Raw genomic sequence first — 18,656 nt, forward strand, 5'->3', positions numbered from 1 at the left:
AGCAACCATACTTGCTTCCTTCTAAACAATGTAGTGCAATTGGCTATTTACATGGGTTCTGGAGATTTGAACTCTGGTCCTTACCCTTGCACACAGGTTCTTTAACTGGTGAGTGATCTCTCCAGCTCCACACTTAAATCTTCAATATTTAGTTCTTTGTATGCTTTTTTTGTACTTTTTTTTTATTTTGCTCAAAATATTATTTACTTGATTTACTTCTTTTTCCAGACTACTCCTTAAAGTTTGGTGTCATGATTTACTGTTTTTGTCTTATTTGTTCCACAATTCAAGGAGCCAGCCAAGCTTGGGATGCAGGATTGAACTGAATACAAATACTGCCCTCTCTAATGCAGGACAGGGATCCCTCCCCACTTCACGCCTTGCCCAAGGCCTCTGGCCTCTACAAAATCAGAGTAAAGATACAGGAAAAAAAAACGAGTATTCTCTGAGTCCCACACATCTGGATAACTTGTCTGCAATGTGACATCACTAGCTTCAGACCCACCACTCCGGAACAGAGTACTACTGACTGTTCTGTTATTTGCATGCCACAGACATCCTCCAATGGCCTCCTTCTTCGCTCTCCCCTTGATGTCTAGCCTCTTTCCCCTCAGATGGCTAGCCTTCTTCTTCCATACTCGGTGTCTGGCCTCAACTTCCCCATGCCCATCTCCTCCAGCTTGACCTTCCTGTGGCATCAGTGCTGTTATATTTAGGTTTGCAAATTCAGCAGCCACAGTTGCTTCCTTCTAGACAATGTAGTGCAATTGGCAAGACATCTTGACAGTTCTTACCATGGCAGGATAGCCAGAGTAACCTCCTAGGGCTGAGTGGGTGCCCTCATCTTATTTTATAGATACAACACTGAGGCCCAGAAAGAGCGTGGTGCTGTTTCAGACTGTCTAGCTTTGAAATCCAAGCTCCGTGATTTGTCTGTGAAGTCACAGACATTTAGAAGTGACAGAGACCTTGGGTATGATCTGGGTCAGCCTCATCTTGCCTCAAGGAAGAGAATCAGGTTCTAGGGAGATGTGGTAACTACCCAGTCCCAGGATTAGCTTAGGGGATGATTGCTTTGTTTCTTTTGGCCAAAATCTCCCACTGCTCTTTCCCACCTGGCTCAGGTCCCCTGCTGGGATATAGACCCGAGCTATGGAAACAAGGCACCTCTTCTTCCCTGGGCCACAGCTCAGGGCTCTGACTGAAGCCCAGACCCAACAAGACAGTTCTGAAAGACTGACCTACCCCCAGGCCAGCAGCAAACCGTGGAGAAAGAACCAGAACAGAAGTAACCCTTGACACTTGCTGTGTATGACGCAACCACGCCTGGGGTAACCCCACTTTCTATTGTGACAAGAACTTTCTTCACAATTTTTATGTCTACAGTAGGGGAGAGAATGTTTATACTGTTGTGGTTCCCCATTTACAGAGATTAGAACATTTGGCCTGAGAAGTTGAGGAACTCCTGTAGTCCTATCACTGGTAAGAGGTAATATACAAAACGAGGTGTGACGCCAAGGTGCATGATCTTTGCCCTGTCTGGATGGCACCATGATTTATTTCAACTTGGGCCCTCTTCCGGGAAGATGACCACTTTCACCATGGGCCTCTATGGCCAGCTTCCCTTCTATCTTTGGAGAGGCCACCCAGTCCCCCTACCTGCCCAGCAGTCATACTGAGGACACGTGTCCCCATCCCTGCCCTGTGATTGGCTTCCAAGGTCAAACTTTTTGCTGGTGGAAAGCATGAGTTCTTAGGGCATTTCAGCCTTTAGGGAGGGGCAGAGAGAAAAGAGGAAGGGACAGATGGCAGTGAGGTGTTGCAGGAATCTTAAAAAGTTCTTATTAATAAAAGCAAACCCGAGGCCAGTTATTGGGGTCCATGCTGGTAGATCAGAGAGACAGAACAAACCACAGCTATCTCATCTCACCAGTTCCTCAGCTGGTCCTGTTTCCTCAGACTGGAAGCCTCTGAGTCCTCATCCAGAATGAATCTCAGCTGTACTGTGCTGCTCCATAGCCTGAAAGCTTAACCAGGCCAAATGCTTAACCAGCCAAATGCCCCTAGTTTCTGGTCCTCACGCCTTATATATCTTTCTACTTTCTACCACCACTCCCTGGGATTAAAGGCTGGCTTTCTGGGATTAAAGGTGTGTGTCACCATGCTTGGCTATTTCCAATGTGGCCTTGAACTCACAGAGATCCAGAGGGATTTCTATCTCTGGAATGCTAGGATTAAAGGCGTGTGCTATCACTGACTAACTAGTGGCTTGTCTGTTCTCTGACCCCAGGTAAGTTTATTAATGTACACAATATTTTGGTGAACAATACCACCACAGTGAGGGGAAGGAAATAGGGTGGTGCTTGGTAGTAGAAGGGATGTCATGGAGCTCTCCAGGTCTGGAAGAAAAGCGGTGACATTACCCCATGGCCTTGGCAGAGAGGCCCAGGGGAGTCTGGCGCATAGAGCCCATGTACGCCTGACGCAACACTTCACAGCTAACAGCCACTAATCATGGAAAGGAGATCACGATTGTTTCCAGCATCCTACCCTGTCTCTCTGTCCCTGCCGACATCTGCAAATATTTGCTGCTAGTGGTTGGCATGTCTGCACTGCCGAGCTGGGTTATAAACAGACAGAAGTTGGCCTGGATTTGGCACAACCAAGAACAGGGATGATTCTACAAATACCCATTACTTATTTAAAGTCCTAGTTCCGTTTACCCTGTTAGGGGCAGATTGGCTGGGGACTGTCCACATTGAGACAGATGTGCTTACCAAAAAGCTGTGCTATCCTGACTTCCAAATGGTCCTGGAAGATTTGTCACTTGATATGACCACAGAAATTGCCACCGTCCTTCCTCATCCTGATTTCAGTGGCTAGGAGCCCTTGGTGCCTAGAGAGCTACAGTTTTTTCTGTCCTCTGAGCATGCAAGGACCCTGCTGCTTCTGGCTCTTATCACCTGTGCTGTGTGGAAGTGGGTGAAGAGAAAAGTTCTCCTGTAAAAAGACAGGTTATGAAAGCCAAATAATTAAAGGAGGTTTCTGTGTCCACAGAGAGGTGGGCCCTTGGGTGAACCACACATGTTACTTAATTCTCACACACTCACTGTTTCTACCAGGCACTGTCTAATGAAGTTTGGTATACCCAGCCTCTCCATTACCAGCAAAAAACACTACCTCAAAACAAATACACAAACAAACAACAGGGTTTCTAAGCCAAAGCAGCTAGGAATTTTTTTGTAAAAGCAAGTGGCCAAGTCATTCAAACTTGCTTTCAGAAAATTCTGGAAATGTTTTCCTAGGCAATGAACATGCTTACAGAATTTGAGTGTGTCTTTTTTTTTAAACTAACTTAATGGGAAATGGAGGAGTGATATTCACCCCTCATGTGATCAAGGTACATTAGATACATCTGTGAACACCTCAGAATGAACTCTATTGTTTTATATAATTATATGTCAGCAAAAATATTTATGCCGGGCGCACGCCTTTAATCCCAGCACTCGGGAGGCAGAGGCAGGCGGATCTCTGTGAGTTCAAGGCTAGCCTGGGCTACCAAGTGAGTTCCAGGAAAGGCTCAAAGCTACACAGGAAACCCTGTCTTGAAAAACAAAAAACAAAACAACAAAAAAAAATTTAAGTTAACTTATGATCAAAATGAATTATATATTACATGTGCATATGTGAAAATCTCATAATGAAACCCATGTGTATGGCTAATGAATGCTAACATAAGCAAAATTTAATTGACTCAACGGGAGAAAGAGCATTTTGCCTGTGACTGCATGGCATTGCACAGTCTGGCTACCCATTCCTCAGCTGACCCCCAAAACACTGTTAAAAGTAAAGAGTGATTTTGAAGAATAGTTTTTCCTGTATCCTGAAAACACTTGACTCAGTTAGACTTTTCTTTCTGGGCTCTGAGTTAAAAACAGAGGCATGAGGAGGAACATCTTGCATGTTTTGCAGGTGGGGGTAGAGGGTTGAAAAGAAACCTTGCATTTCTTAAAAAGCATCTAGAAATGAGTATCAAGAATACCTTTAGGGTTTCAGGAAAAGCCCACTCCTTAAAGTTATTGCTATACAAACAAGCACGAGGAACTGAGTGTAATCTCCCAGAACCTATGTAAAAAAACTAGGTGCAGTGGGTGTGCCTGTAATCCAGCACTGGGGAGGCAGAGGCAGGAGGAATCCTGAGTTTGCTAGCTGACCAATCTAGCTGAATCTTTGAGCTCCAGGTTTAGTGTGACACCTTGTCTCACAGAATAGAGTAGAGAGCATTGGAGAAGACACTAAACCTGGATCTCTGTCTCCAGCCTCCACACACATGTACACATGCACAAGCACTCACACACTCAGTTACACACACTTAAATAGGTACACACAGCACAACACAAAAGGATACATTTAAAGAAAAACCTTGAAGTGAAATCCAATCGGTCAAAGAAAACTATGACCATGGCTCCTTAAATAATCTATATTATCAATTCTTAAAATTACCTTTATTTGTTTGCTTGTTTGCTTATGCATGTGTGTGCACACACACTAATGTGCAAGTGTTCCATGGCGCCATGTGGAGATCAGAGAACAACTCTGGGAATCAGTTCTCCCCTCCCACCATGCTGTCCAGGGATGGACCTCGGCTCGGCAAGCTCCTTTACTCACTGAGCTGTCTCAGAAGCCCAAACAAGGTTTTGATTGTAGCAAAACATACACAATCCAAATTTCATCGTGTATACAGTAACATTTAGTAAACTCACAAGCTCATACAACTACTGCCACCATCCAGACACACAGAGCAGTCAGTAACAGTTTTAAAACATTCTTTTCCTCAATTTACTTTTGAAGTTTTAAATGAATAGCTTTTGTTTGTTTGTGTGTGTGTGTGTGTGTGTGTGTGTGTGTGTATGTGTGTGTGTGTGTGTGTTTGAAAGGGGGGAGGGGGAGAGAGGGAAAAGAAGGGAGAGGAAGAGAGACTATTATCATTTTACAAGCGACAACATTCACCCAAAATACAGCACTGGACACATAGGCCCAGCCATCTGGGGTTGGCATGGCAATGGTGAGATCTTTGAATGTGAATATGTACACGCTTAACAGTAAAACCTTAAGGAGGGGAAACTGTGAGAAAAAAGCTAGAGAAAATAATTAATTAATTGTTGTGGAATATTATTTTAACTAGGCAAAGATGTGTTACATTTGTTTATGCTGCATTTGTTTAATTATGTAAAGATGTGTTACTGTTTCACCTTGCCTGCCTAAGGCATCTGATTGGTCTGATAAAAAGCTGAAGGGCCAATAGCTAGGCAGAGAGGCGATAGGCAGGGCTGGTGGGTGGGGAGAATAAATAGAAGGAATCTAGGCCTGAGGAAAAAACAGAAGAAGAGAACAAGAAGAGAGGGACACACCCAGGGACAGAAGCCAGACAGCCTCCAGACAGACAGACAGACATAAAGACAGCAGGAAAGTAAGATATACAGAAAGAAAAAAGGTAAAAAGCCTCAAGGCAAAAAGTAGATAAAGAGAAACAGATTAAAATAAGAGCTAAGATAAGGTTGAGCATTCATAACCAATAAGAAGTCTTGTGTCATGATCTGGGAGCTGATTGGTGGCCCAAAAGAAAAAGCCTGGTACAATTAATAAAAAATAAAAAAAAGAATAAAACCTTTACAAATCACATATATGTAGAATTTAGCTTTCTAAGAATTTAGCATTCTAGTTTCCATTGTCTTTTCTTCACTGTATTTTGGTTGTTTTGTTGACACAAGACCTCATATAGCCCAAGCTGGCCTGGAATTGACTATGTAGGTCATGATGACCTTGTACTCTCTATCTGCCTCATCCTGTCTAGTGTTGGAGTTAGAGGTGTGTGGCACTACACTTGGCTTTTCACTTCTTTTTTGAAAATGTATTTACCAGGGCTGGAGAGATGACTCCATGGTTAAGAGCACTGGCTGTTCTATAGGACCCAGGCTTGATTCCCAGCACCCATGCGTGTAACTATCTGAAGCTCCAGTGTCAAGGGATCTGACACCCTCTTCTGGCCTCTTTGGGCACTAGGCAGGCACATGATGCACAGACATACATGGAGATAAAACACACAAGAAAAATAATTTTAAAAAGAAAGTATATTTCTCATGTTTGAGTCTGTCACAAAAAAATGAAGTTATTTCTTGTCTCCTGGTTTGTCCAGTACTCTGTGTGTGTGTGTGTGTGTGTGTGTGTGTGTACTTGTCCTTAAAAAAACTCATTCCAGCCAGGCAGTGGTGGTGCATGTTTTTAATCTCAGCACTTGGGAGGCTGAGCCAGGCGGATCTCTGTGAGTTTGAGGCCAGCCGGGACTACAGAGCAAGATCCAGGACAGGCACCAAAACTACACAGAAAAACCCTGTCTTGAAAAACATAAAACCAAAACCAAAAACCAAAAAACAAACAACAACAAAAAACCTCATTCCTCCTGCTGCAACCTGAACCAAGTACAGTTTTGTTTTGTTTTCTTTTTTTAATTCTTGTTTTCAGTACTGGGGATGGAGTCCGGGGCCTCATTCGTGCTAGGTAAGGACTCTATTGCTAAGCTATGTCTCCAGTCCCCCCTTTTACTTTTTATTTGGAAACAGGGTCTTTCTAAGTTGCCCAGGATGGCCTCAAACCTGTAAGTCTTCTGCCTCAGCCTTTTGAGTACATAGGATTACAGATTGGCACTAATAGGTGTAGCTTCCAGATATAGTTTAGAACAGTGGTTCTCAACCTTTCTAGTGCTATGACCTGTTAGTACAGTTCCTCATGCTGTGGTGACCCCCAACTATGAAATTATTTTTTGTTATTCCTGCATAACTGTAATTTTGCTACTGTTATGAATTGTAATGTAAATATCTGTGTTTTCTGATGGTCTTAGGTGACCCCTGTGAAAGGGTCATTCAATACCCAAAGTGGTCTCGACCCAGAAGTTGAGAACCGCTGGTTTAAAGGATGTGTGGGGATAGAGAAAAGCATTTTATGTCTAAGCTTATGTTCCTCATCCTCTACTCTAATACCCACGGGCATCGCCTCCCACCTAGGGAACTCTGTTCAAGTGGGTGTGTCTCCACCTCTGATCTCCTTATCTGGAACAGTGTTCTATTCATTCAACTCATAACTCTTGTTGACTTAATGATCTCTGTGCCAGAGGCAGGAGGACAGGGTCTGGCCCTGAGTCCAAGCTCGCTGTCAGAACAATGACTCCTGACTGTTGCTGGTGTCAGGGAACAGCCAGGTCCATGACTACTGCACTTAGTGATGTGATTCTGAACTAGAACCCCAAGACACTTCATCCTGTGTGGAGCTCTCTAAGGACACAATTTGGTGTATCAGGGAAGTTGAGACCAGGGTGTATTTTCGGGGAAGAGGATATCCCCACTGTTGGTTTTACATACAATGCCCCTACTATGTATGTATATTATTAGTACATAGCATTACTTCTGTTTTCCAGATGAAAGAGCCAAGGTAAAGTGGATTAAATGTCCTTCTCCAAGACTGAGCTCATTAGTACAGAGCAGGCACCCAGACCCAGGCCCGCCTATTCCAATCAACGTGGATTCTCTTTCTAGTGCAGCAAAGACACTTTCCCAGGGTGCCTCCTAAATTATACTGCACTGGTGATGGATGCTTGGTCTGCAGGTAAGACCAGCTATGCTTTTCGTAATTATAACTTACCCTCAGACAATGGGAACCACTGTTGACCCAGTCACTGTAAAAACACACCAGTGTGCTGCTGCTCACACCTGAGTCAGTGAAATTCAAGTTTGGGCTTGAAATTATGCAAAGACCCAAGTTACACCTGAAGTCTACAGGGCTTCGTGGAGGCTCCCTTTTAACTTCTATTTTTTTTAGTTTTATTTTTATTATTTTATGTGCATGGGTGTTTTGCCTGTGTGTACATCTGCCTGTCTGTGTACTACATGCGTTCCTGGAGCCTAAGGAGATGGTGAGGCTCTATATGGGTCCTGGGAATTGAACCCTGGTCCTTTATGACAATAAGTGCTCTTAACCACTGAGCCAGCTCTCCAGCCCATCTCTTTTAGCTCTTTTAAAACAGTTGTCTAGGATATGTATAGAACACTGACTAAACTAGAAAGTTCTATTAGCCAATAAATGACTCAGGGAGGGAGAGCAGGAGGGATGATGTGTGGCCTGCTTTCCCTCAGCCACAGGCAGCGTGGAGGTGTGAGTGTGACAGCTGGCGTTATTGACACTAGCTTGCACAGGTGACTTTGCCTTTCTGGTCTCAATTGTCCTACTTGAGACGTAAGGAGGCTTGAGAAACGTCTCTTATGTTCTGGGAAGGTGGGCCTCAGTGCTTCTCCATCGACGCCATGTCTCTCCACAGGCAAGCAGGCATGCTGCAACACAGACACCTTGACCAGCCCTGGCTGTGGAATTTCCAGTGTCCAGTGTAAAGCAACAGCAAGGCCTCTCACTGAAGTTGCTAAGGCTTGCAACAACAGAATGTTAAACTGTATGTGGGCTCTTCAGTGCGTGTGGCTATGCCCAAGGAAGCCCAGTCGCCTGGCTGCCTGTACCCTGCCTGCACTGTGTGAAGGAGTGAAATCTGAAGATGTCTGGGGTCCATGGATAAGCTTCATGGAGGCAGGGTCATGGGAGAGTTGTGAAAATACCAAAGGCTGCCAGAGTAGCTGCCAGTGTACTGTTTCGGAAAGGAGGTAAAGACAAGTCAGACAGACAGAACAAGATGGGTCAGGTGGAGGGGGCAGGGCCCTGGAGGAGGGTGCCTTTGGGAAGCAAATGCCTCTCAGCTGTGGAATAAGATTTGGGAAGGAAGGACGTGAGAAAGGAAGACAAGCCTCCTCCAGTTATCATGGTTTCGATGTCAAATGTCTCCATGGGCTCATGTCTTTGATGATGCCTTGGAAGGCTGTGGAACTTTTGGGACCATGAACTAGTCAGTAGAGGTATCTCTGGGCAGACCTCGAAGGTAGTATCCATTTTTTGGTTCTATCTCAAACTCTCTGCTTCCTGGTCTTCCAGGATGTAGCCAAACCGCGATATTGCTTCCCAATGCTGTTGACCAGGCCACGCCCTCCTGGCCGTGAGGGGATTGTGAACAAAGATAAACCTCTCCTCATTTACGTTGTTCTTTGGGTGCTTTTGTCACAACGATGAGAGAAGTGGCCAATACACTGGCAGACGAAGGCCCGGGGACAGAAAAGAACGTGGCGGTAATAAAGAGGCTCGACACATGGTCAAGTGATGGCATGGTGTGCCCAAAAGAAGTTTTCTTGGTGGCCAGACATTCCCGAGACCCCACATGAGCCAGCACAGAGGTCATTGCCTCACAACGGTGCTGGGGAGCTTAGAGGGCATATGGGACCTAGAAAACAGCATCTAGTGTCACATTTCAAGTGTCCCATCTCTCTCTCTCTCTCTCTCTCTCTCTCTCTCTCTCTCTCTCTCTCTCTCTCTCTCTCTTCTCTCTCGGAGGAACCCTTGAGAGGAGGGCTGGAATTCCAACCCCTCTCAGGCTACATTTCTGGCGTGATAGATACCATTCTCTTACCCTCCACCAACTGTGTACTTGGTCTCTAGGGTCCAAAGTCTCTGGGGTCCTCGGAAACCCAGCAAGGCTGTACACTGAGAAAATTAAGTCCATCCTGGTGACTTTAAGCGTCAACACCCAGCACAGCAAACAGAGAGAAGCAAGGCCACCCCTAATGGAGCCAAGTGCCACTTCCCCACAAATGACCGTGAAACCAAGTGAAGTAAGTCAGGCACGCGCAGACAAATATGGCATGGTTCCAGTTACTTGAGGTTCCTAAAGGAGTCATAAAAGTACAAAGACTGATTTCCAGGGGCTGGGAGGGCAGTGGGAACCTACTGTGTAATGAGCATGGGGTTCCAGTTTTGCAAAATAAAGAGTCCTGGGGATGGATGGTGATGGTGGCTACATAAGGTTATGAATGCATCCAATGCTCCTGAACTGTACACGTAAAGATGGTTCAGATGGCAAACTTTATGTTATGTGTACTTTGTCAGACTGAAAGGGGGGGGGACATAAAAGTGAGGAGTCACTGAGGTATTGTCAGAAGGCCAGAGACACAGATATCTGAGAGAGGCCTGTGGCATCCATGACATTCCAGCTGGAGTCTTAGTGGAGCAGACTTAAAGGTTCCATTGATGAGGCTCTGTCTACAGAGGGCAGGAGCCTGGAAGCTCCCTGAGTTCAGAGGCAGGATCTAGGATCAGTCACCAGTCTTGAACACCCTACTTAATAAGCAGTAAGCCTGGACCCTTCACATAAAATCAGATAAACCATTTCTTGAGACCTTGATAAGATCAAAAACAAAGAGTCATTTTATAGGGTGGGGGATGGAAAATACAGAATTGATTTATAATAATTCCAGGTAAAACTCCTAAAAGAAAAAAGATTGAGCCAGGCAGTGGTGGTGCATGCCTTTAATCCCAGCACTCAGGAGGCAGAGCCAGGGAGATCTCTGTGTGTTCGAGGCCAGCCTGGTCTATAGAGTGAGAACCGGAACAGGCACCAAAGCTACAAAGAGAAACTTGTCTTGAAAAACAACAACAACAACAACAAAAAAAAAAAAAAAAAAAAAAAAAAAAAGAAGAAGAAGAAAAAAAAAGAAAAAAGAAAAAGAAAAAAGAAAAAAAAAAGATGTACTCTCAAAATCAGGAATAACCTGATGGGTGCCCATGAGGAAGATAACTCAGGGATGCCACCCTGGCTGAGGGAGGATCACTGCAAACCTGTGTCTCACAAACACTGCTGGAGATTTGCATATGTGACTAAGAAGATCTTAAAAGACAGATAACAAGTGAGCATTATCACCCTACATCTCATTAGCCTTTTGTTTTTACCCTTGGGACATAATAGCCCACTTCTTTGGGACCTGGGGATGGTAACTGGCAGTTGGAACCAGCCTTTTGGAGTCAGCTCCATCATCCTTCTGAATACATTAGAAGCATTTCTAAGAGCCAGGTGCTTAGAAACTATGTAAGACACATGCCAGAATTGGCCTCCCATGCTTACAGGGTCACAAAGCTCAGGGTACAAAGAACTTTGGGGATTGTTTAGACCAAATCACTCATTTTGTGGAGGAGTGCAGATCAGACAAATGTAGGAGACATGGGAAGATGAGGACCTACCTCGGATGGTGTGGAAGAAAAGAACACAGATAGAAATGAAATAAAGGAAGACAGAGGGTGTGGCAGGTGAGTAGGCAGGGAGGGTGAGTCAGAATTAGGGCTGATCATGAAACCATTGACAGAAACAGGGAGGGCCAGCGAGGAAGGGAGGGCGGAAGGGTGCAGGAAAGCTGAACTGATTTTTAAAGAATTTAAGGTGAAAAGCCCAGAAACTGGAAACTCCAATGGAAAATTGTAGGATATGAAGAGAGAGGTGTGTCCTGGAGTCTGTCAGAGAAAATCCCAGGTAAGGCCTTTAGCCAGCAAGGCCTGGACACCCGTGACAGAGCCTTCTGTCCTGAATAGTCTAACTGGCACTTAGATGAGGTCTGAGAGACATGTATGATATGTCTACAATCCATGCAAATCTAAATGGCACAGATTTCAGACTCAGTAGAGAAAGAAGAAATGAAACCCACAGGAAACACACTGGGGTCAGTATGAAGTCCTCTGTTTATGTCCAGAAAATCAATGCAAGCTACAGAATGAATACGAACGCCATGATAGCAACATTAACAACTATTATCTTTTAAACTCAGTAGTTACGGATTGCCGGGATCCTGATGTCAGGTGCTGCATAGGACAACGTATTTAATTCTCACAATAGCCCTGTGGCATTTGACACTATTATTATAATCTTTGCCTTACAGGTGAAGAAACTGGGGCCAGGAAATACCACAAAAACCTTGGCTTGTCTGACCAAAAACAATGCTATATCCTCTAACCATTAAGGTAAAGATTGAGGAAGCATAATTTGACCAGGCTTATGTCAAAGACTTTCTCTACTTATACAAGCAAATAGGTGTGTGTTCACGTGTGTTACAGTGGAGAAGCTGTTAAAAATGTAAAACTTCATTTTCCAGTTAGTTACAGTACCCTGAAAAGAATGGCTGCCTAAGCTCTTTGGGATTGTAGATTCCCAAATGCTCACCTAGTAACATGGTACTTGTGTGGTACAGGGATGTTTGCTGTGGAAGAACTGAGAACCCAGGTCTCAGTCGAGTTTATAATGATGTCACTACCTTATAAAACTCAAAGGGAAATCATGGCTAAGAACCAAGTATGAGATACTGGAAGTCTGGGAACTTGTATTAACAAAGAGATTTATACAGACACACACACACACACTTGGCCGCCTCACCGGCCTCAGTTCTGGTGCACTGAAACTCTCTCAGTGTCTACCCCAATGGTGCCTTAGGAGCCTTTCTCCCCCCAGACCCCAATTCTGCCTGTCCTCCTTTCTTTGGTTCACTCTGCCTTAGTCTTTTCCTAGTCATCCCTTTTGCCCCCAGTCTCTTTCCAGACCAGGCCATGCACCCCTGGATCCCGGGCACCCCACTGAACCCCTTTCACAAACACCCACTGTGTGGTTTTGTTGTGCCCTTGCTGTTTGCTTTGCTTTGCTCCAAGCAAATTCCTCTATAGGCTTTGATCGAACTGAAGAAATCTGAGCATCACTCTCCATTTCCACTGTATCTGCTGCCAAATAACTCGCCAGGCAACTTTCTAGATTGCTGTTGACCAGTCAGGGAGGGTACACAAAGCAGAGGGAGCAAGCATTTCATCTGCCAGCTTCTCACCATGTCACGTATTTACAGAAAATATTTCAGGTGGTGTTTCGAGTTGCTTTGTTTATAGTCTCATTTCTTTGCAAATTTCCACGTCCACGGTGCACATTCCATTAAAAACAGGGTGATTTTGTGCAGACAATTTAGTAACCAAGTAGGGAAAATGTTGCTTTGCTCTAAGTAGATGAGTGTAGCATGTGATTATCTGAAGTATAATTTTGGTCTTCGAGCCTATAATATAATTACGTAATGCCCATCACCCACTGCATGATTAAACTGGACTTTTTCCAGGGGTGGGGGTGGGGTGGGAGGGATCATAAAGCGATTAAATTCTATTGCTCTCTTTATTTCGATTCCCATCTGGGTTCCCTGAAGCAGGATCTGAGGCTTTGGACGGCTTTAGATTAGGGACCTTTGGGACCTCTGTTCACACCAGCCCTGACACTGAGGCCTTGGCCGTTCCCTGCCACACCTGATCTCCCTGCTTTCTCTCTTCTCACTGCTGTGCCTTTAACTCTAAATGCCTGGGGTCCTTAAGTTCCCAGCACCCCAGCATCTGTGCCTCCAGCTGCCTCTATCCAATCGGTCCTGCTGACTCTCTGATGGCACTTCTACCCAACTCTGCACGGTTAGACTCCTCACTCTCACTTTTCCAGCTGGCCCCAGACAGGACCAACTCCCTAGGGCCCTCTCATCCTAGAACTTCCACGCGATGCAGCCTCTGCTGGGCAGAACTCTCACCAGCGTCTGAGACTGCACTCACATCAGCTTCTGTATTTCCTCCTCAGCATGATGTAACTATTTTCCCCAGTTCTCCATCTATTTTATCTGAGCTGCCGTTCAAAGCCTTACTCTTGAAACGTCTTCTTCATGAAAATGTCTCTGCTACTCCAATCCTCTTCTCCACTTTGTGGCCCCTTATTACTTCCACTGTTCCCTCTCTTTGCTGTGAGATGCGAAGTTAAAGACCTAGGGTGCCTGTGGGACCTTCTGACGTCCATCCATGTTAAGGACTCTGTGGCTCTCCTGGGCGTGCTCTAGAAATGGCTGACCAGCTGGCGCTGCCGGCCGTCCTAGCCCCCTTGGTACATCCCAGTCAGCTTCTTACCACACCCCCAGGGGTAGAAGACCCGTAGGCCGACTGTGAAAGGCTGTCCCTCTCCCAACGCCAGGTTCATTTCTCTTCAACTTTGTCTCAAAATCGCCAGTTCTCCAGCTCCTAAGTATGACCCCATGAGAGTCCAAAGTTCCAATCTGCGGCTGGAATATCACACACCCCTAAACATTGAAAAGCTCCAGTCTCCGAAAGCCATTGGCCCCACTCCAGCGAGACAAAAAGATCTTCAAACTCAAAATTTGGGAAGTCATATATTCATAGTCCCTTGACTTATGCCTGAGTCCACTGCTGGTTTATTCTTTCCTAGTATGTTTTTTTTTTAATTTGCTAAAGCTGTTTTTAAAATTATTATTATTATTATGTGTGTGTACATGTGTAGTATGTGTGTGGGCATGATGTGTCAGGGCATACATGTGCCATGCAGTGAGTGTGAACTCAGAGGACAGTTTTGTGGAGTTGGCTCTCTCTCTCTCTCCTTTATCTGGGCTGTGGGGATGGAACTTAGGTCACCAGGTCGCGCTCAGCTCATACAGTAAGCACTTTATCCAATGAGCCAGCTGACTGGCCCTTACGCAGTTTTCAAAACTGATAATTACTGTACTGTCATGAAAGCACTGGAAAGACATATAGTCCCCCCCCCCCAATAAACCTATGATGAACACTCACAAAATCAACAAGAGACAGTAACCAACAATGACCACAAATGTTCCCCATGCAGTGGGTGCAGACTCTGTTTGGACAAGCCCTTCCTCAGCAGGGTGTCCTCTTCAGACTCAGAAAGCTGGCCATTGGTAGCATGTGGGGCATAGAATTTTCTATCTTCTTGCCTTTCCAGAGCTTCACCTTTGTCCTGTCACTGGCAAAGCCCAGCCAGAGTAGGTCCACTTGTTCCTACACATTTCTTAAAAACCCCGTCTGCTTCCCCTCAGCCATTGCTTATCACTTCCTTGGAACTGGCAGAGTATTCTAGAATATTAGAGCCTCTGAAAACAGTAGGGACACTCGTGGGGAAGGAACGGGGATAAGGGCCCGCAGGGAAACTCACCTCAGCTTCTGGCTGGCAGGGACAGTTATCTTATTCAGCTTGTCCATTTCTCTTGAGAGGAGATGTGGGTCGCTGTCCAAGGGGGATGTCAGTAGCTCCTGACCTTCCTAGGGAGCAGCATGGTAAGGCTTTGGGCTCAGGGGCTCATGCCACTGGAGCTGACTTCTGAGAGGAACCGCAGGCTGCTGGCAAACACCCCTGCACAGGGGAAGTAAAACTCGCTGGAGCGCATCATCAAGTTTCATGTTTCTACGAGATCATGTGATCCGGGGAGTCAGCCAGCCTGGCTGCTTACTGTGTGTTGTGTAAACTTCAGTCGCGAAACCTTATTGGGCATGCAAATCCTTTCCAGCAGCTCTTTTATGACCAGGTTTGTTGCCAGGTTGGAATAAGCTTCTGGCTGGGCACTACTTCCTGTTTGTCCCAAATCTTAGGTAGTCTCTGTTTTCAGCAGATGGCCAGTGTCACCTGCAACTTCCCAGGTACAAGGAAAAGCTGAATAGTCACTTACATCTGGATGACTCGGGGGCTTTCTGCTCATTTGCATGAAGCTATGGATTAGCCTCTTCTGCTCAGAGAACTAAGATATGAAGTGGACGTTCATGGTGTTCTTTCCTCATACATCTGAGTGGCAAGTCGTGGCAGTGGTCATTTACTCAGCGAGACCGGGTCACTTCTTCTCAAGTTGTATTTAAAATGTGATGGGTAATTCTTTGTATAAGGTCAATGTCACTTAGGGGTAGAGAGATAGGTGACTCCAGGAAGGAGAAATTATCTCCATTATACACTGTGTGGAGTCAGGAGTTGCCTTGCTGAAAGCTTAATGCTTTCAAATAAAACTAGGATACACCTCAAATCAGCTGAGAATAAGCCCAGCAATTACCCAACACACGACATCAGGCAGATGCTTCCTAACTCTGCTCCATGTCTTTGTCCCCTCCTAACTTGGACATCGTTCACTTCTTCCTCTCATCAGACCCAAGTGATATGTCAGAGGTGGGGGTACCCCAAGGACAGTGATATCCCATACCTGTAGCTGCTGACCCCCTCCAGACAGCTCTGCTGCCCTCCTCAAGACCCCCCCCCACACACACACAATTCCCCTGCCTTCCCTGCAGGCTTCCAATTTATCTGTGAGTTAAAAAGCAGAAGGCAGTCTAGGGTCAAGGGTGAGCACATGAGAGGGAGTGCTCTTTCTTCCTGTTGTACCTGGGCACCCCACCCCTGCTCCTGCCTCCTGGTTTGTCCTGATCACCTTTGTGAAGGAGGTTATGTTCCTCACATAGTCCAAGGCCCCTCACCCTGGGTCTAAAGAATGCACAGGGTACAAAGTAGAGGGCTTTCAGTTGTCTCTCCTGTTATAGCCTGACTGAAGAGACGGGGAGGGGGACCAGACAGAGGAAGGAGGACAAGGGATGGAGAGCAAGAATGGATTTCTTCCCTCCTGGGTTCTCTGTTCAAACAGAAATTCTTCTCTCCTCTGGGTGCCTTGACTGTTAGCATTCGAGCGTTATACCTGCATTTCCCATTCCTCAGGATATTCAAGAGCTGACGCTTCAGAACTGACGAAGGGTGGGGTTCTTCTGCCTGAGAGTAGCTCATCATGAGAAAAATGCCAAAGCTCACTTCCTGTAGCTGTTGTCTTTCCCTAATCAGGCTGCTCGGTTTTCTTACAGTTTATCCTGAAGGAGATCTAGTTCCCTGCCTCTCCCCTCCCACAGTTCTCAGTGGAAAGAAACATGAGGAAAACATGTATGACGTCATCAAAGGTCAGGAGGGTCTGCCCAGTGGGATGATAACAGCCTCTTGTCCCTTCTGAATTATTGTAAAATGCTCCCCATTGGCCCCCAACTTTCCTCTCCACCAACTCTGCTCAGCACCTGGCCTGGCAGCTTCTTATTTCCCCAGAGAAAGAGACAGGGGCAAGGGTTACACTTCTGCTTTTTCTTTTTACAGCCGTTCGTCTTTCTTCTTTTTACTGTGTTAAGCCTGACACAATGAAAACGAGAATCCGCGTTTCCAGGCTGGACGTTTTGCCCCATTGGGTGTGTAGTGTGTGGAGGGCCACAGCCCAACGTTCCAAGCCTGCCACAATGGCTTTACAATTGTCACACTTGCCCAGAAGTGCTGAAAATGACACCCAATCTTAGCTGCTTATTTGTTAATGGAGTGAAGTCACATGGCACAGGCCATGATGAGCGCTCAGGCCCAGTCTAGGACAGCAGGCACGGAGAAGACTGACTCACTACATTAACATGACAAATACCCAGCGATAGCCTTTTTAAAAATTGTGATTCATATACACCACTGAGAGGAGTATGAGGCACAATCACTTTGGAGACAGTTTGGCATTTGGAGTAAGTTTGGTGGTGGTGTACATATTTGTGACAGTGCAGGTCATAGGTCTGTAAGATGTTTCTAAGTGATACGCTGAGGTCACATGCACGGATGTTCAGTGAAGTGCTGCAGCTCCCCTCCTTCAGGGCCTTGTGCATGCTGTACAAGTCCTGCACCACTGAACACCAGCTTGCTGTGGTGTGTCTAACAGGAAAAACAAAAACCAGTTCTGGAAATGGCCCAATTGTCCGTCAACAGGAGAATAATGAATGAACTGTGTCGTATTCACATCAATGAATAGTTTCATGGTAGAAACTGGTGAACTCCAGTGCTACAACTATGGATAAATAGCAAAAAAATAATATTTTTTCTCTTTAAAAATGTTTTGTTATTGTTTTATGTCTATTAGTGCTGTAGCGGGTAGTCACTCCACCAATGACCTTGGGCTACCTGGCCCGATAGAGACGGTGCTTCTTGTCTGCCTATGTGATCTCTTAAAAGGGAAGGAAAGGGGGCAGGAGGGGGGGGGTGAGCTCTCTCTTGGGTGGTAAAGACCGAATCAGGCATGTGATCAGTCTCCAGCTTTCCAAGGACTCTGCAACTGGATTTACCATGTCCTGTATTTGTGAATGTATTTCCCCATTTCTTATCCTAATAAATCCCTGATACCCCTTAAACAGACTCTCGTGGATTTCGCTACCATTAGGGCTTTGTCTGCATGTATGTCTGTGCACCTAACCTGCATACTTAGTGGGGTGGGGGTGGGGGTGGGGACAGAAAGCATTGAATTCCCTGGAATTGCAGTTACAGACTTCGTGAGCCTCCATGTGGGTGCTAGGACTCAAACCCAGGTTGCCTGGAAGAGCAGCCCATTTTCTTAACTACTGAGCCATCTCTCCAGCCCCAGTTTAAAAACAATAATTTGTGCAATAAAAACGAACTGAAGAAGTGACTATACAGACCTTCAAGATGGCAAAGGCTCTTGCCACACGACTGACTCCTGGATTTAGTCTCCAGTTCCCACATGGTAGAAAAAGCCAGCTCCTGCGAATCACCTCTGACCTCCACATGTGAGCAGCAGAGCAAGTGAGCACACCTGTAAGTAAATGTTAACTTTAAAAAAGAAGTTAATGTCTCCTAGAAATGATGTCTAAACAAGACCACACAGTGGGAATATCAGTAGACATTCTAAATGCAGAAGCAGAAACTCTCATGGAGTCCCTCTCCTAGACAAAGAATTATAGGTGACTAATGACATCTGAGGCATGGAAAATTAACATCTCCTAGAGATGAGCCCCCTAACTGGGCATCCAATACAAAGTAGTCAGTTTTGAAATCATTTACACACAACACAAAAACGCAATTAACTCGGAAAGGACCAAGCAGATGC

At 45.5% G+C, this 18,656-nt stretch overlaps 1 protein-coding gene across 2 annotated transcripts in view; it reads right to left on the minus strand.

The window, feature by feature from the left end:
* Blnk (B cell linker) overlaps nt 1-18,298 on the minus strand; it is a 75,392-nt gene extending 57,094 nt beyond the window's left edge. Inside the window, exon 1 of one of the 2 annotated variants that reach the window (XM_042263511.2) lies at nt 18,229-18,298. Coding sequence is in view for 1 of the 2 variants with exons in the window: in XM_042263507.2 (XP_042119441.1) it covers nt 14,930-14,976 (47 nt within the window). In the remaining variant the exon portion in view is untranslated. Of the gene's footprint in view, nt 1-14,929; nt 15,230-18,228 lie in introns of those variants that run through there. The other variant, XM_042263507.2, reaches the window with a different exon arrangement.
* Nucleotides 18,299-18,656: the final 358 nt, after the last annotated feature.

Source organism: Peromyscus maniculatus, chromosome 1 (genome assembly GCF_049852395.1).
Source record: "Peromyscus maniculatus bairdii isolate BWxNUB_F1_BW_parent chromosome 1, HU_Pman_BW_mat_3.1, whole genome shotgun sequence".
NCBI classification, from domain to species: Eukaryota; Metazoa; Chordata; class Mammalia; order Rodentia; family Cricetidae; genus Peromyscus; species Peromyscus maniculatus.